Source organism: Staurois parvus, unplaced genomic scaffold (genome assembly GCF_062004578.1).
Source record: "Staurois parvus isolate SC_StPar_1 unplaced genomic scaffold, SC_StPar_1.0 ptg000179l, whole genome shotgun sequence".
NCBI classification, from domain to species: domain Eukaryota; kingdom Metazoa; phylum Chordata; class Amphibia; order Anura; family Ranidae; genus Staurois; species Staurois parvus.
Window position 1 is genome coordinate 1,674,182 of NW_028317975.1, and position 21,005 is coordinate 1,695,186.

The 21,005-nt window shown below is 46.2% G+C and overlaps 1 protein-coding gene across 1 annotated transcript in view; it reads left to right on the forward strand.

Annotated features, from left to right (window-relative positions):
• LOC149462245 (contactin-associated protein-like 5) overlaps window positions 1–21,005 on the forward strand; it is a 689,962-nt gene that overhangs the window by 401,865 nt on the left and 267,092 nt on the right. Inside the window, exon 12 of the mRNA XM_089677184.1 lies at window positions 11,912–12,031. Coding sequence (XP_089533310.1) covers window positions 11,912–12,031 — 120 coding nt within the window. The remainder of the gene's footprint in view (window positions 1–11,911; window positions 12,032–21,005) is intronic.

Below are 21,005 nucleotides of genomic sequence, written 5' to 3' on the forward strand. Positions count from 1 at the left end.
GCCATATATTTGGAATGCTACAATTTTGGCCGTATTCAATATATTTCAAAATATATTTCAATAAATAAATATATATATTATATATATATATATATATATATATATATATATATACACACACTGCATGTTGAAATGCGTTTTTATACACTGCATGTTGAAATTCAATTTTATTACAAAGTATATGAAAAATATTTTTAAAAATACATTTCAAATATACTGTATGTCTTTAAAAATACAAATCTAAATTTTTGGAATGCATTTACAAATATATGTTAAAATGACTTTTTTATATGTTAAAAAAAATCTGAAGAATATATTTAAAAAATATATACTTTAAAAAATATTTTTCAAATATTTTGTAATATATAAAAACCGCATTTCAACATGCAGTGTGTATGTGTATGTATGTGTATGTGTGTATATATATATATATATATATATATATATATATATATATATATATATATATATACACAGTATATATATTTATTGAAATATATTTTGAAATATACTGAATATGGCAGAAAATTACTGTATCAGCTGATGCACCAAAAAAAGTAACCACAAACTTTCTCAAATAAATAAGTCATAAACCGTAGTGCAGCGCTAACCAAATAATCATCAATCTGATCTAAAATAATTAATCACTCATGAATATGATTCCAGAGTGGTATAAAATTCAATAGAAATATAATATAAAATATATATAATCTAATGTCCGGAGCTAGCCAAAATGGTAGTAGTTAACTCCACTGATGAATAATTAATAAATCTCTCCGTGTGTATAGATCTGGAAATCCGGTGCCTGTCGATCAAAATGGATATAGAAAGATTGCCCACTCACCAGAAGCGCAATCCTAATGCGCGAGGATCAGACAAACCAGCAGCAGGGGTTCCCTTGATGGTGCAGCCTGAAGCAGGATCCCTTCCTCTGCTAAACTGGATATTTGGTGTCTCCCTCCTAAATGCCTTGGATCAGACGAACTTTAGTGGGGTCTGGTCACTGGCTCCCTCCTTTAATCCCGGTGTAGCTATGCGGATCCAGCTGAAATTAAAGATGGCCGCCGGACCTCCACGATCCGGCGGCTTCACGTCACGGCGTGTATGGGCTCCTCCTTGGCGCGTTTCGTAAGCAAATACGTCCTCATAAGGGGTGCTGCCAGCATCAAGGAGGAGCCCATACATGCCGTGACGTCAAGCCACCGGATCGATGAGGTCTGGCGGCCATCTTTAATTTCAGCTGGATCCGCATAGCTACACCAGGATTAAAGGAGGGAGCCAGTGACCAGACCCCGCTAAAGTTCGTCTGATCCAAGGCATTTAGGAGGGAGACACCAAATATCCGGTTTAGCAGAGGAAGGGATCCTGCTTCAGGCTGCACCATCAAGGCTGCTGCTGGTTTGTCTGATCCTCGCGCATTAAGATTGCGCTTCTGGTGAGTGGGCAATCTTTCTATATCCATTTTGATCGCCAGCCACTGGATTTCCAGATCTATACACACGGAGAGATTTATTAATTATTCATCAGTGGAGTTAACTACTACCATTTTGGCTAGCTCCGGACATTAGATTATATATTTTATATTATATTTCTATTGAATTTTATATCGCTCTGGAATCATATTCATGAGTGATTAATTATTTTAGATCAGATTGATGATTATTTGGTTAGCGCTGCACTACGGTTTATGACTTATTTGGGGAGAATATTTTCGAAAATATATTTCAAACATATTTTTCTTCCAATACCGCATATTGCAGAAACACACTCCAGTCCATTTAGGTCTCATGCACACATGTCGTTTTTGCTGCATTTTTTTTACCGCTTCCAAACGACCCTCCATGTTATCCTATGTGTCCATGCACACATAGACTTTTAGAAGCTTTTAGTAGCAGTGGCGTTTACCAGCAGCAGGAGAAGAAAACCCCAATGCGTTCGGGAGCAATGTTTTGGCAGAAAAAAAGTGTAAACATTTAGCTCTTGAGCGTTTATTCATTTCAATGGCCAGCTGTTGGCAATGCCGAATTTGACAAAACTCCCACAGGGAGCGATGTCATCCACAGCTGACACTGCCAATCACACACTGCACAGCATAGAGCAAGGACTTAAGTGTAATCTGAGACCTGAGTGCTAATGCACGTGGCTAGAATAGCACCAGTAGCACATGGTATAATCTGAGACCTGAGTGAAGGGAATGGACACATCCCCTCTGTACTTTGTCTCAGGGGCGGATTGACAACTCATGGGGCCCCCGGGCAATAGGGGATCATGGGGCCCCTGTGTCCTCGCCCACACCCAAAAAAAGCCTATGAAAAAGCCAATGAAAGAACTCATGGGGCCCCTTACTGACCCCGGGCCCTCGGGCAAAGCCTGAGTGCTCGAATGGTCAGTCCGCCCCTGCATTGTACATTGTCATAGGGAAACATGCATAACTGAAGTTCTCAATCACACATTGCACAGCACAGAGCATGGGAGCTGAGTGTTTTTTGAGACCTGAGTGGAGGGAATGAACACACCCCTTCTGCACATTCCCATAGGGAAAAATGCACAACTGAGGCTGTCAATCACACACTGCACAGCATAGAGCAAGGACCTGAGTGTAATCTAGACCTGAGTGAAGAGAATGGACACACCCCTTCTGCACATTCTCATAGGGAAACATGCACAGCAGAGGCTGTCAATCACACACTGCACAGTACAGAGCAAGAGAGCAGAGTGTTATTTGAGACCCGAGTGGAGGGAATGGACACACCCCCTACTGCAAATTCCCGCAGGGAAGCTTTCTCAGCTGAGGCTGTCAATCACACACTGCACAGCTCAGAGCAAGGGAGCTGAGTGTAATATGAATCCTGAGTGGAGGGAATGGGCATACCTACAGTTACACATTCTCCTAGGGAAACATGCACAGCTGAGGATGTCAATCACCTTCTGTGTGCTAGAGGAGAGGGGAGCTGTACCCTGGGGTTCTGTGATGTGGGCATAACCTATCAAAAGTGACTCATGCAGACAGCTGAGGAAGGAGAGAGCAGACAGAAATCACACTAGGTGCTTTGGACTGATACTAGTACACACTATAGAAGGATATGCTTTTGTTCATTTTTCATTTCAGAGGTTTACAACCACTTTTCCAGATAAAACGGTTATTTAAAAAAAAAAAAAATTGTGTGAAGCCTCATTTACATCCTCGTTTTCCACAGTCTTGATCTCAAACTCCAGCTTGGAGTGATAACACATTGGAAGCAATGACAGGTGCCCGCCTACGACACCTTATCACCGCCCCAGCATGGCGCTATGAATCCGCCGCGTTCAGCACAAACCTGTGAACGGGTCTTAAATGAGTCACAGGCAGCCCATCATCTTAGTAAATAATTAACGAGCCGATCCTCTATTAATATTACACTGAAACTCATAAAAGACGTCTCATTAGAAGCCTAGAGGACGGGACATGCGTGACGATGGTTAGCGCCTTCTCCAGTGTTTGTCCAACAAGGGCCGAGAGTTGTTACTGCAAATTGACTCATCAGATGCCCAGGAATCTCCGCTTGTTTTCCCTCATTTAGCCGACGTGTGATTATTTCTGCTTTAACCCCTTGATGCCGACGGCACACAAATATGCGGCCTCACGGAACTGGGCTTTTTTCTGTGGGGCCGCGTATTTGCGTACCTGTCTTTGTGCAGGGAGCGTGCCAGCACAGAGACCTCGGTGTCGCTGAGAGCCCCGGGTCCCGTTCTAACGATCGGGACCCGGGACTCCCAATTTCAGGTCACGTGATCGCTGTGATAGCCTCTGATTGGCTATCACAGTGATCAGTCACTGTGCAGCCCGGGCCCCTTGTTTTTTCTCTCTCTATGAATGGAGAAGAGAGATACATTGTATCATTATATACATCCTATTATACATTGTATCATTATATACATCCTATTATACGTTGTATCACTATATACATCCTATTATACGTTGTATCATTATATACATCCCATTATACATTGTATCATTATATACATTCTATTATACATTGTATCATTATATACATCCCATTATACATTGTATCATTATATACATTCTATTATACATTGTATCATTATATACATCCCATTATACATTGTATCATTATATACATCCTATTATACATTGTATCATTATATACATTCTATTATACGTTGTATCTATATATACATCCTATTATACATTGTATCATTATATACATTCTATTATACATTGTATCATTATATACATCCTATTATACATTGTATTGTTATATACATTCCATTATACATTGTATCATTATATACATCCCATTATACATTGTATCATTATATACATCCTATTATACATTGTATCATTATATACATCCCATTATACATTGTATCATTATATACATCCCATTATACATTGTATCATTATATACATCCTATTATACATTGTATCATTAAATACATCCTATTATACATTGTATCATTATATACATTCTATTATACGTTGTATCTATATATACATTCCATTATATATTGTATCATTATATACTTCCTATTATACGTTGTATCATTATATACATTCCATTATACATTGTATCGTTATATACATCCTATTATACATTGTATCTCTCTAACTCCTGACATAGAAAGATAAAAAAAAATTTGTAAAAAAAAAAGAAAATAAATATTAAAAGATAAAAGAAAAAAGAAAGAAAAATACCTAGATCGAGGTTTTATCTAGTTCAGTACCAGGGTTAGTACTTGGGTCAAAGGTCAAGATTTAAAAAAATTGGTATCAGTGTCAGTTAGCGTTAGTGTCAGTGTGTTTCAGGTAAAAAAAAAAAAAGACAAAAACAAAATGTGCACTATAGTTTCTGGGCTGTACTCCGGGTACAAACAACAAATAACATACACATATATGGTATCGCTGCGATCGTCAAGAGCTGGAAAATTTATTTTGGGTTGTTCTATAGAGGTAGGTTATGGTCGTAACAAGAAACACACAGCTACATTAAAAAAAACTATTTTTTTTTTTACTATTTTGGGTCAGTTTTCCATTGATAATAAAAAAATTAGGAGCTATCCATTAACATTTACCACCAAATGAAAGCCCAATTTGTCTTGAAAAAAACGCGGTATAATCCATCTGCATGTACAAAGTAGTTGTGATGATATGGACGGTTTTACTAACACATGTCAAAGTTGCGCTTAGGCATTTAGATTTGTTTTATCCTTAGGTGTGAAGGGGTTAATTAATGGCCAGTTTATTATTATTTATTTATTTCAGGTACTTATATAGCACCATCACTTTACGCAGCGCTTTACATATATATTGTACATTCACATCAGTCCCTAACCCTCAAGGGGTGTACAATCTAAGGTCCCTAACCCTCAAGGGGCGTACAATCTAAGGTCCCTAACTCACATTCATGCATACACATACTAGGGACAATTTAGACAGGAGCCAATTCACCTACCAGCATGTCTTTGGAGTGTGGCAGGAAACATGCAAACTCCAGGCAGGTGGTGCTGTGGTTGGGATTTGAACCGACGACCCGAGTACTGCCAGGCCAAAGTGCTAACCATTTAGCCACTGTGCTAGCCAGTTTACAACTAAACCCTGGGCAGATATAAAAGACACAAAGAAGCGCACTTCTCAGGGGCGGACTGACAACTCATGGGGCCCCCGGGCAATAGGGGATCATGGGGCCCCTGTGTCCTTGCCCAAACTCAAAAAAGCCTAAGAAAAAGGTACCAGGGGCATCTCATGGGGCCCCCTACTGACCCCGGGCCCTCGGGCAGTGCCTGAGTTTCCAAATGGTCAGTCCGCCCCTGCGTTCTGTAACCATTGAGTCCTCACGCACACGGGACGTTTTTACAGCGGCTGTTTTTGGCTTTTTTTTCTAAAGACTTGCTTTGATAAAGGACTGCACAAATATTGTGCGACATAAAAAAAAAAAACATGCAATCGGCACCATCGTATTCTCCAGCGCCTCTGCTTTCAGAAAATATTTAATATTTATTTTAAAATGCTGATTTTAGTATGTGTGATAAACTGTTTGAAAAAATTGCAAGTGGTTAAAGGAAATTAGCAGACTAATGAGCTCATCTCTCTGCCCTCTCCTCCAGTCAGTGTCTTGTGTTAGCACATAGGCACTGCAGCACCACTGATCGAGTCCTTGTGCTGCTTCTTCTTCTTCTAGTCTGAGCCCTGCTGTACAAGGACTATAAGTCCTCATGCACACGTGAAGTTTTTACAGCGGCTGTTTTTGGCTTTTGAAGTTTTTTTTTTTTTTTTTTACAGCCAGTAAACCCCCCAACACATTATCCTATGTGTCCATCCCCGGCGTGTTATCCTATGTGTCCATCCCCGGCGTGTTATCCTATGTGTCCATCCCCGGCATGTTATCCTATGTGTCCATCCCCAGCATGTTATCCGATGTGTCCATCCCCGGCATGTTATCCTATGTGTCCATCCCCGGCGTGTTATCCTATGTGTCCATCCCCGGCATGTTATCCTATGTGTCCATCCCCGGCGTGTTATCCTATGTGTCCATCCCCAGCATGTTATCCTATGTGTCCATCCCCGGCGTGTTCTCCTATGTGTCCATCCCCAGCATGTTATCCTATGTGTCCATCCCCGGCGTGTTATCCTATGTGTCCATCCCCAGCATGTTATCCTATGTGTCCATCCCCGGCATGTTATCCTATGTGTCCATCCCCGGCATGTTATCCTATGTGTCCATCCCCGGTATGTTATCCTATGTGTCCATCCCCGGCGTGTTATCCTATGTGTCCATCCCCAGCATGTTATCCTATGTGTCCATCACCAGCATGTTATCCGATGTGTCCATCCCCGGCATGTTATCCTATGTGTCCATCCCCGGCATGTTATCCTATGTGTCCATCCCCAGCATGTTATCCTATGTGTCCATCCCCGGCATGTTATCCTATGTGTCCATCCCCGGCGTGTTATCCTATGTGTCCATCCCCGGCATGTTATCCCATGTGTCCATCCCCGGTATGTTATCCTACGTGTCCATCCCCGGCATGTTATCCTATGTGTCCATCCCCAGCATGTTATCCGATGTGTCCATCCCCGGCATGTTATCCTATGTGTCCATCCCCAGCATGTTATCCTACGTGTCCATCCCCGGCATGTTATCCTATGTGTCCATCCCCGGTATGTTATCCTACGTGTCCATCCCTGGCATGTTATCCTATGTGTCCATCCCCAGCATGTTATCCGATGTGTCCATCCCCGGCGTGTTATCCTATGTGTCCATCCCCGGCGTGTTATCCTATGTGTCCATCCCCGGCATGTTATCCTATGTGTCCATCCCCGGCATGTTATCCTATGTGTCCATCCCCAGCATGTTATCCGATGTGTCCATTCCCGGCATGTTATCCTATGTGTCCATCCCCGGCATGTTATCCTATGTGTCCATCCCCGGCGTGTTATCCTATGTGTCCATCCCCAGCATGTTATCCTATGTGTCCATCCCCGGCGTGTTCTCCTATGTGTCCATCCCCAGCATGTTATCCTATGTGTCCATCCCCGGCGTGTTATCCTATGTGTCCATCCCCAGCATGTTATCCTATGTGTCCATCCCCGGCATGTTATCCTATGTGTCCATCCCCGGCATGTTATCCTATGTGTCCATCCCCGGTATGTTATCCTATGTGTCCATCCCCGGCGTGTTATCCTATGTGTCCATCCCCAGCATGTTATCCTATGTGTCCATCCCCAGCATGTTATCCTATGTGTCCATCCCCGGCGTGTTATCCTATGTGTCCATCCCCAGCATGTTATCCTATGTGTCCATCCCCGGCGTGTTCTCCTATGTGTCCATCCCCAGCATGTTATCCTATGTGTCCATCCCCGGCGTGTTATCCTATGTGTCCATCCCCAGCATGTTATCCTATGTGTCCATCCCCGGCATGTTATCCTATGTGTCCATCCCCGGCATGTTATCCCATGTGTCCATCCCCGGTATGTTATCCTACGTGTCCATCCCCGGCATGTTATCCTATGTGTCCATCCCCAGCATGTTATCCGATGTGTCCATCCCCGGCATGTTATCCTATGTGTCCATCCCCAGCATGTTATCCTACGTGTCCATCCCCGGCATGTTATCCTATGTGTCCATCCCCGGTATGTTATCCTACGTGTCCATCCCTGGCATGTTATCCTATGTGTCCATCCCCAGCATGTTATCCGATGTGTCCATCCCCGGCGTGTTATCCTATGTGTCCATCCCCGGCGTGTTATCCTATGTGTCCATCCCCGGCATGTTATCCTATGTGTCCATCCCCGGCATGTTATCCTATGTGTCCATCCCCAGCATGTTATCCGATGTGTCCATTCCCGGCATGTTATCCTATGTGTCCATCCCCGGCATGTTATCCTATGTGTCCATCCCCGGCGTGTTATCCTATGTGTCCATCCCCAGCATGTTATCCTATGTGTCCATCCCCGGCGTGTTCTCCTATGTGTCCATCCCCAGCATGTTATCCTATGTGTCCATCCCCGGCGTGTTATCCTATGTGTCCATCCCCAGCATGTTATCCTATGTGTCCATCCCCGGCATGTTATCCTATGTGTCCATCCCCGGCATGTTATCCTATGTGTCCATCCCCGGTATGTTATCCTATGTGTCCATCCCCGGCGTGTTATCCTATGTGTCCATCCCCAGCATGTTATCCTATGTGTCCATCCCCAGCATGTTATCCTATGTGTCCATCCCCGGCGTGTTATCCTATGTGTCCATCCCCAGCATGTTATCCTATGTGTCCATCCCCGGCGTGTTCTCCTATGTGTCCATCCCCAGCATGTTATCCTATGTGTCCATCCCCGGCGTGTTATCCTATGTGTCCATCCCCAGCATGTTATCCTATGTGTCCATCCCCGGCATGTTATCCTATGTGTCCATCCCCGGCATGTTATCCTATGTGTCCATCCCCGGTATGTTATCCTATGTGTCCATCCCCGGCGTGTTATCCTATGTGTCCATCCCCAGCATGTTATCCTATGTGTCCATCACCAGCATGTTATCCGATGTGTCCATCCCCGGCATGTTATCCTATGTGTCCATCCCCGGCATGTTATCCTATGTGTCCATCCCCAGCATGTTATCCTATGTGTCCATCCCCGGCATGTTATCCTATGTGTCCATCCCCGGCGTGTTATCCTATGTGTCCATCCCCGGCATGTTATCCTATGTGTCCATCCCCGGTATGTTATCCTACGTGTCCATCCCCGGCATGTTATCCTATGTGTCCATCCCCAGCATGTTATCCGATGTGTCCATCCCCGGCATGTTATCCTATGTGTCCATCCCCAGCATGTTATCCTACGTGTCCATCCCCGGCATGTTATCCTATGTGTCCATCCCCCCCATGTTATCCTATGTGTCCATCCCCGGCATGTTATCCTATGTGTCCATCCCCGGCATGTTATCCTATGTGTCCATCCCCGGCATGTTATCCTATGTGTCCATCCCCGGTATGTTATCCTACGTGTCCATCCCCGGCATGTTATCCTATGTGTCCATCCCCGGCATGTTATCCTATGTGTCCATCCCCAGCATGTTATCCTATGTGTCCATCCCCGGCATGTTATCCTATGTGTCCATCCCCGGCGTGTTATCCTATGTGTCCATCCCCGGCATGTTATCCTATGTGTCCATCCCCGGTATGTTATCCTACGTGTCCATCCCCGGCATGTTATCCTATGTGTCCATCCCCAGCATGTTATCCGATGTGTCCATCCCCGGCATGTTATCCTATGTGTCCATCCCCAGCATGTTATCCTACGTGTCCATCCCCGGCATGTTATCCTATGTGTCCATCCCCCCCATGTTATCCTATGTGTCCATCCCCGGCATGTTATCCTATGTGTCCATCCCCGGCATGTTATCCTATGTGTCCATCCCCGGCATGTTATCCTATGTGTCCATCCCCGGTATGTTATCCTACGTGTCCATCCCCGGCATGTTATCCTATGTGTCCATCCCCAGCATGTTATCCTATGTGTCCATCCCCGGCATGTTATCCTATGTGTCCATCCCCAGCATGTTATCCGATGTGTCCATCCCCAGCATGTTATCCCATGTGTCCATCCCCAGCATGTTATCCCATGTGTCCATCCCCGGCATGTTCTCCTATGTGTCCATCCCCGGCATGTTCTCCTATGTGTCCATCCCCGGCGTGTTCTCCTATGGGTCCATCCCCGGCGTGTTCTCCTATGTGTCCATCCCCAGCATGTTATCCTATGTGTCCATCCCCGGCGTGTTCTCCTATGTGTCCATCCCCGGCGTGTTCTCCTATGTGTCCATCCCCGGCATGTTATTCTATGTGTCCATCCCCGGCATGTTATCCTATGTGTCCATCCCCGGCATGTTCTCCTATGTGTCCATCCCCGGCATGTTCTCCTATGTGTCCATCCCCGGCGTGTTCTCCTATGTGTCCATCCCTGGCGTGTTCTCCTATGTGTCCATCCCCGGCATGTTCTCCTATGTGTCCATCCCCGGCGTGTTCTCCTATGTGTCCATCCCCGGCATGTTCTCCTATGTGTCCATCCCCGGCATGTTATCCTATGTGTCCATCCCCGGCGTGTTCTCCTATGTGTCCATCCCCAGCATGTTATCCTATGTGTCCATCCCCGGCGTGTTATCCTATGTGTCCATCCCCAGCATGTTCTCCTACGTGTCCATCCCCAGCATGTTATCCTATGTGTCCATCCCCAGCATGTTATCCTATGTGTCCATCCCCAGCATGTTATCCTATGTGTCCATACACACATAGACTGGAATCAACATTTTTTGGCTGAAAAAAACCCAAAACTAGTGGGTTTCGAGAGGAGTTTTTTTAGCGCTGAAAAATACGTCAAAACGTAGTAAATCGTTGCAAACCGGTGTTTTTGGACTGCTTTTGACGAAAAAAAAATGTTATTAGTAAAAAAAGCGCTTAAAACCGCAAGCTCGGAAAACTCGGGAAAACGCAACTAAACGCTAATGCAAAAATGCAAAAAAAAGCTGAAAAACTCACATTTTTAACGTGGCTTTACACAGCTAATGTTACCATCGTTATCAAAACGTCCCCCCAGTGTGCATGAGGACAGTGTTGCATGACCACGCAATTGTCATTCAAAGTGCAACAGCGCTAAAATCTGAGACTGTCGTGGGCAGGAAGGGGGAAAATGCCCGGTAGGCGAGGGGTTAAAGCTAGAGGTAAATTGAAGACAAAAAGAAAGCCACAGACGAGGAATGGAGTCCATCATACGGAGATGCCATATATCAGTGCCCATCAGAGCTGCCTTTCAGTGCCAACTATCAAAGCCAGTCAGTGACGCCTATCAGTGCTGCCTTTCAGTGCAACCAACCAGTGCCACATATCAGTGTCAGTCAGTGTCACCTATCAGTGCTTATCAGTGCCACCTATCAGAGCCACCCAGGGATGGACTGACCATTGGGCAACTCGGGCACTGTCTGAGGGCCCGGGGTCAGTAGGGGGCCCCATGAGATGTCCCTGGTACCTTTCATAGGCTTTTTTAGGTGTGGTTTGAGTGTGGGCAAGGACACAGGGGCCCCATGATCCCCTATTGCCTGGGAGCCCCATGAGTTGTCAGTCCGCCCCTGGTGCCACGTATCAGTGCCAGTCAGTACCACCTATCACTGTCAGTCAGTGCCACCTATCAGTGCCAGTCAGTAATGCCTATCAGTGTCAGTCAGTGCCACCTATCAGTGTCAGTCAGTGCCACCTATCAGTGCCAGTCAGTGCCACCTATCAGTGCCAGTCAGTACCACCTATCAGTGCCCATCAGTTCCAATCAGTGCTGCCTCTCAGTGCCAGTCAGTGCCATTGTGAAGCTTCCTCTAATGTATCTGGAGTTTCGCTGATTCCGAATAATCAAATTCTTTTCCTCCTTTTCCAGCTCTCTACGAAGAGTCGTGTGAGGCCTACAAGCACAAGGGTTACCCGTCCGACTACTACTACATCGACTCGGATGGCAGCGGGCCCCTAGGCCCCGTGCGCGTCTACTGCAATCTAACCGGTAAGCCGCGATGCCTCTTCATTCATATTTAACGCCATCCTTTAAATATTTCACCGCCGTTCGCTTCTAGTGTGGATTAGCGGGAGGCATCAAGCCGCTCTGAGCGGCGGGAGCCCAATTTGCTCCGGCTCGGTGTGAGGATCGCGGGCTGCCTTTCCGCCTTCTAATGGAGTCTGCCGCTTCAAATTTTTAACCGTCGTCACCTGCGCCCGAGATTAGCCGCAGCGAGAGCGGCCTTCCTCTTTGAAAGGGGCTGTTGTGAGGAACGCGGCAGGCAGATGATATGGCAGCTGGTGTCCACCATTAAAGACCAGCAGAGACCATTTGAAGCCGTGCAGCAGGAGTCACCGAAGCGGACAGCTGATTGCAAATTGCCTGCGCATAATATACAGTTTAATTTGTGAGCGAGCCGACAATCTCGTATTTTAGTGGTTCTAGCTGTGTGAGCGGTATGTGTGCCTGCTCTTCGGCATTCGTGTTTTGTGGAGCTACTTCAAGAGAAGCTCTGCATTTAGAAAGGAAGTGAATGCCCCCCCCCCCCCTCCATGAACCGGCCTCCCAGATGTGTAGCCTCCAACTTCTTTTGATTAGACCCCTTCCTGTAGAACCCCAGGACCCCCATAACCCCTTCATGACCAAGACAAACCCTCAAAGTGAAGTGAATGCCCCATAAACCGGCCTCCCAGATGTGTAGCCTCCAACTTCTTCTGATTAGACCCCTTCCTGTAGAACCCCAGGACCCCCATAACCCCTTCATGACCAAGACAAACCCTCAAAGTGAAGTGAATGCCCCGTAAACTGGCCTCCCAGATGTGTAGCCTCGAACTCCTCCTGATTAGACCCCTTCCTGTAGAACCCCAGCACCTCCATAACCCCTTCATGACCATGACCAAGACCAAGACAAACCCTCAAAGTGAAGTGAATGCCCCATGAACCAGCCTCCCAGATGTGTAGCCTCCAACTTCTTCTGATTAGACCCCTTCCTGTAGAACCCCAGCACCTCCATAACCCCTTCATGACCAAGACCAAGACAAACCCTCAAAGTGAAGTGAATGCCCCCCGTGAACCAGCCTCCCAGATGTGTAGCCTCAAACTTCTAATTAGACCCCTTCCTGTAGAACCCCAGCACCCCCATAACCCCTCCATGACCAAGACAAACCCTCAAAGTGAAGTGAATGCCCCATGAACCGGCCTCCCAGATGTGTAGCCTCCCACTTCTTCTGATTAGACCCCTTCCTGTAGAACCCCAGCACCCCCATAACCCTTTCATGGCCATGACCAAGACATACCCTAAAGTAAACCCTTGCATTTACTCGAAGCGAAGTGACTGGCCTCAGGTAATGCATAGAGATGAAACAAGTCCTCTTACATAAATTGTACCTGTTTATCTGAAGCCCTCTCTCCCCTTTATGACCAAGACAAACCCTTTAATTGGTTGTAAACCCTCGCATTTACTCGAAGCGAAGTGATTGGCCTCAGGTAATGCATAGAGATGAAAAAGTCCTCTTACATGAGTTGTACCTGTTTATCTGTAGCCCTCTCCCCTCTACTTCTGTTCAAAGTGAAGGGAATGCCCCATGAACCGGCCTCCCAGATGTGTAGCCTCGAACTTCTTCTGATTAGACCCCTTCCTGTAGAACCCCAGCACCCCCATAACCCCTCCATGACCAAGACAAACCCTAAAGTGGTTGTAAACCCTTGCATTTACTCGAAGCGAAGTGATTTCCCTCAGGTAATGCATAGAGGTGAAACAAGTCCTCTTACATAAGTTGTACCGGTTTATCTGCAGCCATCTCTCCTCTACTTCTGTTCAGAGTGAAGTGAATGCCCCATGAACCGGCCTCCCAGATGTGTAGCCTCAAACTCCTGATTAAACTTCTTCCTGTAGAACCCCAGCACCCCCATAACCCCTTCATGACAAACCCTAAAGTGGTTGTAAACCCTCGCATTTACTCGAAGCAAAGTGACTAGACTCAGGTAATACATAGAGATGAAGCACATCCTCTTACATAAGTTGTACCTGTTTATCTGCAGCCCTCTCTCCTCTACTTCTGTTCAAAGTGCTACATTTGCACAGGATCACTCAGCTCTGAAAAGCAGGGGGAGCTGAAGTTACACTCTACAGAGCTCAGTGAGAGCTGATTGGAGGGAAGGGTCACACCCCTTCCTCCTTTACACAGTAACAGAGTGGAGGCTGTCAATCACAGGCTGTGTGCTGGAGGTCCCTCCCCTGTCATCGTTTTTCTCTTGGTGTCAGGAAAACTTGTCAAAATGCGTGAATCATACAGATAGCAGAGGAACAAAGCAGCAGAGAGAAATGACACTGCTCTGGATTGAGACAAGTACACACTATAGAGGCATGTGCTTTGTTCAGATTTTATGTCTGAGGTTTACAACCACCATAACGCTCAAACCAGGGGCAGACTGACAACTCATGGGGCCCCCGGGCAATAAGGGATCATGGGGCCCCTATGTCCTTGCCCACACTCAAAAAAAAGCCTATAAAAAGGTACCAGGGGCATTTCATGGGGCCCTATACTGACCCCGGGCCCTCGGGCAGTGCCAGAGTGCTCGAATGGTCAGTCCGCCCCTGACTCAAACCCAGTTTTGCTAATTTTGACATGTGTTAATAAAAAGTGTACATATCATCACAACCACTTAGTGTATCCAGGTGAATTATACTGTGATTTTTAAGGACAGCTTGGGCTTTCATCTGATGGTATGTGGTAAAGGAAATCTGATTTTTTTTTTATTATCAAAGGAAAACTGGCTCAAAATATTTAAAAAAACAATATTTGTATTCCATTACCATAACTCTGCACCAAAAAATCCACAAAATAAATTCTACTCCTGAGAATTGCAGCAATACCACATATGTGTGCGTTATTTGTTCTTTGTACCCAGGGGCGGACTGACAACTCATGGGGCCCCCGGACAATAGGGGATCATGGGGCCCCTGTGTCCTTGCCCAAACTGAAAAAGCCTATGAAAAAGGTACCAGGGGCATCTCATGGGGCTCCCTACTGACCTCGGGCCCTCGGGCAGTGCCTGAGTTTCCAAATGGTCAGTCCGCCCCTGAGCAGGAATATGGTTTGGGGTCATCAAGGCCATATATTGAGCCAGACCATGGCTGCATGGACTTGGTAAATAGAAAGCTTAGAGGTGGATGAGATTTGGGGTGTGGTAGTTACACAAATGTCCAAGGGATTAGGTCCCATGGGGCGATCTCTGCGGCAGCTCAGTGTGTCCACCGGAAAAGAAGAGAGGGAAGCAGGAGAGCCCTTACCCCCGGTTCACACCTATGCGGCCGTGCGGGCCGCGTTTTGCTCGGGCACGAGAGCCCATTCATTTGAATGGACTCCCGTGCCCATGACACGCATGGAAATAAGTCCCTGCACTACTCTGCAAAACGCAGCCCGCACTGGAACCTCGGTTCCCAGTACAGTTGTGTTTCCCAGTGAGGGCGGCATGCCATTAGAACTAATTGCGAGTCCTCAATTCTCTGTGTGGTTGGATTTGCACAGATGTGAACCGGGGGTCATAATGTAGTAATTGGCTCAGGAGGTTAAATCAGCAGGAAAAAGTAAAAATAAGATACATCTGGATGAGGCTGTGGTCATCCCAAAGGGTGGAAACAGGCAACCTTCCATGTACGCATGTGGAGAAAACCCTGTCTCCACCTTTGATTTTGGCCATTCTTGATACCAAGGTGGTCCAAATTATGGAACCTCTGCAGGGTTCCCAGATGGTTAGTTGTACTAGGTGAGTTCAAAGGGGTAAAAAAGCCCAGAGGCGTCCAATCAGCAGCGGCACCCAATGTTAGGTGTGTAAGGATAGGTTGGAGTCATCTGGTTTAATGAATCAATAATAAAGTGAAGCAAAGTGTTTCAATATTCATTACACCAGAAGACTCTGACCTGTCCTTAGACCACGATCAGACAACTTCAAACTTACCTAGAGGAGGATGAATTTGGTAAAATAGGGGTGAGGGGAGGCAAAAGTAAACTAAACATACTTTAAAAGTCTATTCATCTGTTAACACAGAAGCAGTTATTTCTTTTCGAGTCTTATTTGCCACATGTCTCCTTTTTGTGTAGAGGGTCATCCTGCTTACAAAACGCCAAGGTGGCTGCGTAAGCCATCACCGTTTGCTTTGTTGACTGCTGAAGAGTTGCATCAAGCTGTGGCTTCTTCGCTTGGCTCATTTCAAAGTTTCGCAAGCCCAAGCTGATAGTTTGCAGAGCTTTAAATGGCTGGAACGCTCACAGCAAAGCACGATACGGGCCAACGGATCACCTGGTACATTACACCAGAGAGACATAGATGCCAAATAAACTACGGGAATAACCGGAGGCAGTAGAATTCAAAATGAAGCAAATAGACAGCAAAGCAAAGATACAGGTCAGGAATAGGTGAACATCCTAAACAATGTTACAGTGCCATAGAGCTTAAAGTGATAGCATCATAGCAAAAGCATGTACCAGACATCTAGCAACATAGTATACGTGTCTGCTCGCTATTAACTTGGATTTATACAGCACCAGGGGCGGACTGACAACTCATGGGGCCCCCGGGCAATAGGGGATCATGAGGCCCCTGTGTCCTTGCCCAAACTCAAAAAAGCCTATGAAAAAGGTACCAGGGGCATCTCATGGGGCCCCCTACTGACCCCAGGCCTGAGTTTCCAAATGGTCAGTACGCCCCTGTACAGCACTGCTCAGTTGCACCTCAAAGATCTATACAGTGATATGCAATTTGCCAATCTACCATGATTAATAGCAGTGGGTGTTGTTCCGCTTTTTATGGAACTATATAAAGACTTTTGGTATACAGAGCTTCGGCAAAGAGTTATATTTAGATTTGATAAACAAAAACTTGGGGGTTGATGCTCTGTCTTAAATAAGGACCACACAAAGCTTCTAATTCACTCATTGGTCGTCTCTTGCCTTGACTATTGCATCTCATCGTTGACCTACTTCTACATACGTAGACTATCCCCTTCAGTCCATCATGAATGTTGCTGCCACTCAGCAACCTGAGTGTCCACCACCAATACCGTTCAGTGTCTGCCAACAATCTTTCTCAAACGCTCCCATTGGCTTCTGCTCATCCAGTGACAGAAATTCTAAATCCTAATAACATACAATGCCATCAACAACCTTTCCAAGGCTACATGACCAACTTCATCTGAAAATATCAACCAAACCGTACTTTTTGCACCTCCCAAGACCTTCTGCTCTCTAGAGAATCACTCTGCTGTAGGATATCTCTAGCTTTCACTACTGGATTCAGATATTCAGAGGGCAGTATGTGTTCCATCACAAAGGGACCTCCCGTTCACTGTAAGATCATACCTGCATCTGGACACATATCTATAGAGATCTCACAGGGTCGCAACATACATACTGACCCAGTCTCCATTCTAACCCATTTTGGAGCACCTTGGCTGGATCCTTTCTTTTGGCACTTACATGGCTCCCATGTTCTGAGGGTTTTTGTACTTTTGAACATCCCTCTCCCGAAGAAACATTAAGCGAAACATGTTGCGATACAGAACCTGCCCACAGCGTCTTCTTGTGAATGTTATATTTCTATGTATACGTTACAAGCTGGGGCAGACTGACCATTTGGGAACTCGGGCTCAGCCCGAGGGCCCGGGGTCAGTAGGGGGCCCCATGAGATGCCCCTGGTACCTTTCATAGGCTTTTGTGGGTGTGGTTTGAGTGTGGGTGAGGACAGAGGGGCCCCATGATCCCTTATTGCCCGGGGGCCCCATGAGTTGTCAGTCCACCCCTGGTTACAAGCATATTTAGAATAATCTCAAGTGGTATCAGAACCATTGTCAGCCCGGGGTGGAACTTGTAATATCATGATTCTGTGGATGGGTCTCTAAAGGTTGTCTTCAGAGGGGCCATATGCTTTATACACTATGCATATATTTGTGTTTTTTGTTTTAATGACGGTGAGGCTTTTGCTCTCTTTTTTTAGTAGCCATCTCCTGTCTAATGGCTATGTGTTAATAAAAGATTGGATTTTACCAGATGTGTGTGTAATGACATTTCCTTTAGAGACTATCCACCTTCAAAATCCAACCAATTTTTGTTCTTCCCATTTTTGAGGAAGGATTGGTTGTATGCAGGGGTGGACTGACAACTCATGGGGCCCCCGGGCAATAGGGGATCATGGGGCCTCTGTGTCCTTGCCCAAACTCAAAAAAGCCTATGAAAAAGGTACCAGGGGCATCTCATGGGGCCCCCTACTGACCCCGGGCCCTCGGGCAATGCCTGAGTTTCAAAATGGTCAGTCCAACCCTGGTTGTATGCTTCCCTCTCTAACACCCTCATCAACTCCTCCCAGGACTTAGGTGGAGATCGTTATGTCATCTGCCCACCTCTCTGCCTCACCCAATCAGTGGAAGCCTTGTATTCATTCAGAAATATAAGACTTTCTGTAAGTAAATGCTCAGCCCAACTGGATTATTTCCCAGGAACAGAACTGAAAATCCCTGTATCCCTGTACTGTGATACTGTCAGGGCTCCAGGTATGACCAGAGATGTGTGGACTGACACAGGGAAACACAGGCTTCAGGTATAGTATAAACAATACAATTTATTAAAGACTAAACAATACATAAACGCAGTGCAAGACTAAACATAAACACAGTGCAAACAAACGAAACCTCCAACAGATAACAATAAGAACAATACTAAACGTAGTCGGGCAGGCCGGGTCGGTAGCAAACGGGCAGGCAAGGTACAAGGAGCAGGCGGAAGAGTAGTCAGGAATAACCGAGGTCGGTACAGGCAGAGTTCGTGCAGAGTCAGGATTCAAGCAGGCAGGATCAGGATACAGGGGCCAAGGGAAACAATACACGAAGGCACTGACTGCAGGCCTGGCCACTCCTTAAGTACACCTCCTGCAATCAGCCTCAGGTGATGACTTGATTGCAGGAGTGAGCTTCTGGCTGCTGAGAGCACCCGCTGGCCAGCCCTGGTACTGCAGCCCACACGGCAGGTGAGTCCCACCACCAGTGGTGAGTCCATTCCTGACAAATACTGTCTATATACAGTACTGATAACAGGTGCTTTTTTTAGTAATGGAATTAGTTTGTTTGGGCCAGAGCCCTGCTCTTGCTAATATGGAGTAGAATCTTAGAATGTTTGCAATTAATAATGTTTTTATGTCAAGCACATTTTTGGGGCACAGTTACCAATATGGTATGTTTGTTTCATGTGGTGCTACCCCTTGTAAACTGAATGGTTCTTTCCTCCAAAAAGGTAGTGTAGAGGCAGCCAGGCACACAGTGTTTTCTCTCATTGGTTCACTAAACAGTCTAGCCCTAGGGAATGTCTTTTGTGTTCTTTGATTGTTGTAGAAACTTGGGTAGGGTGAGGGGAAGCATGGGATACCCCAGGAATACTGAAGAACAAGAGGACATTTCTTCCTCTCTTAAACAGCCTCTTTACACAAGGACAGGAGGTGTAGCTGGAACCAAGTTCTCACTACAGCTTCCAAAACTGAGTAATTACTAGGACCTCAGAAAAGAAGAGAACTGTATCCAGTCACTAGGGCTCTGAATTAGGTCAGTACTCACCAGGGGCGGACTGACAACTCATGGGGCCCCCGGGCAATAGGGGATCATGGGGCCCCTGTGTCCTTGCCCAAACTCAAAAAAACCTATGAAAAAGATACCAGGGGCAACTCATGGGGCCCCCTACTGACCCCGGGCACTCGGGCAGTGCCTGAGTTTCCAAATGGTCAGTCTACCCCTGGTACTCACAATGCCACAGGATCATTGGCTACTTCCTTCCGATATCCACCGGGCAGTCTTCAATAAGGGAGAGAAGGCTTACAATGCCACAGGACACCCTCCTCCAACTTTCATTGTGTACTTTTCACTAGTACCAGACCAAAATCCCAGACGAAACCCTTCGATTAGGCCCCCCAGCTATGCTACAGCTGCAACCTCGTTGAACACACTGCAGCATTCCAGCAAACTGCCATTACGGATAGAGCCCCTTCAAGCTAGGGGCACCTTCTGCAGAACTGGACCCTGGACCTACCATGCCTGCTTCAGGCTTCAGGCTATTTATGGGCTCTCCAGCCACCTACTGAGCACAATCCCTGAGGGATTGACTGGGTACCCATAAATATTCAGACTGCCTATCTGCCTTTCCTCCCACTGTGAATCCTCTAGAATGCAGGGAGAAATAATCAGACCAGCAGCCTGTGAAACACTGAGCAGACTTAAGAAATCAGCAACTGCTCCATTGGTTACATAGTAGCTAAGCTAAATTTACCTAGCATCTGACACCAGTGGTGTATTTAGTTTTTTTCTGCCCTAAGCAACACAAAAATCAGACGCCCCCTATCCCCCCCCCCCCCGGCAGAGAGAGCCTGACACCGACCAACACCAGTGACCGACAATACCCTGCCCCCCCACCCAAGAGAGCCTTCCACTAACACCAACCCACCCCCCCAGAATCAGAGTGAAAGGCACTCACCTTCACAGCTCCAGACATCCCCGGGAACGAGAGTTGGGCTCTGCATACACCATCAAGCAGCCTGCAGCCTCTTTCAGATCCCACCTGGTCCCCATGCCGCATATGTCCCTTCCTCCTGGGGGGGTTGCTGCCCCCCTGAAAAATGTTGCCTTAGGCAAGTGCCTTGTGGTAAATACACCCTGTCTGATACCCTAACTAGAGGGTGCTACATTGATATTCTTGATTTATGGATATTATAAAGTATAATGAAGTGATATACAGTGCATTCACAAAGTGTTCAGACCCCCTTCACTTTTTCCATTTTGTTATGTTGCAGCCGGATACTACAGTTGTTTATTATTATTTTTTCCACTATCTGCATTCAGTACCCCATAATGAAAAAGTGAAAACAGAATTTTAGAAATGTCTGTGAATTTATTTAAAATAAAAAACTGAAATATCACATTGGAAGAAAATATTCAGACCCTTTG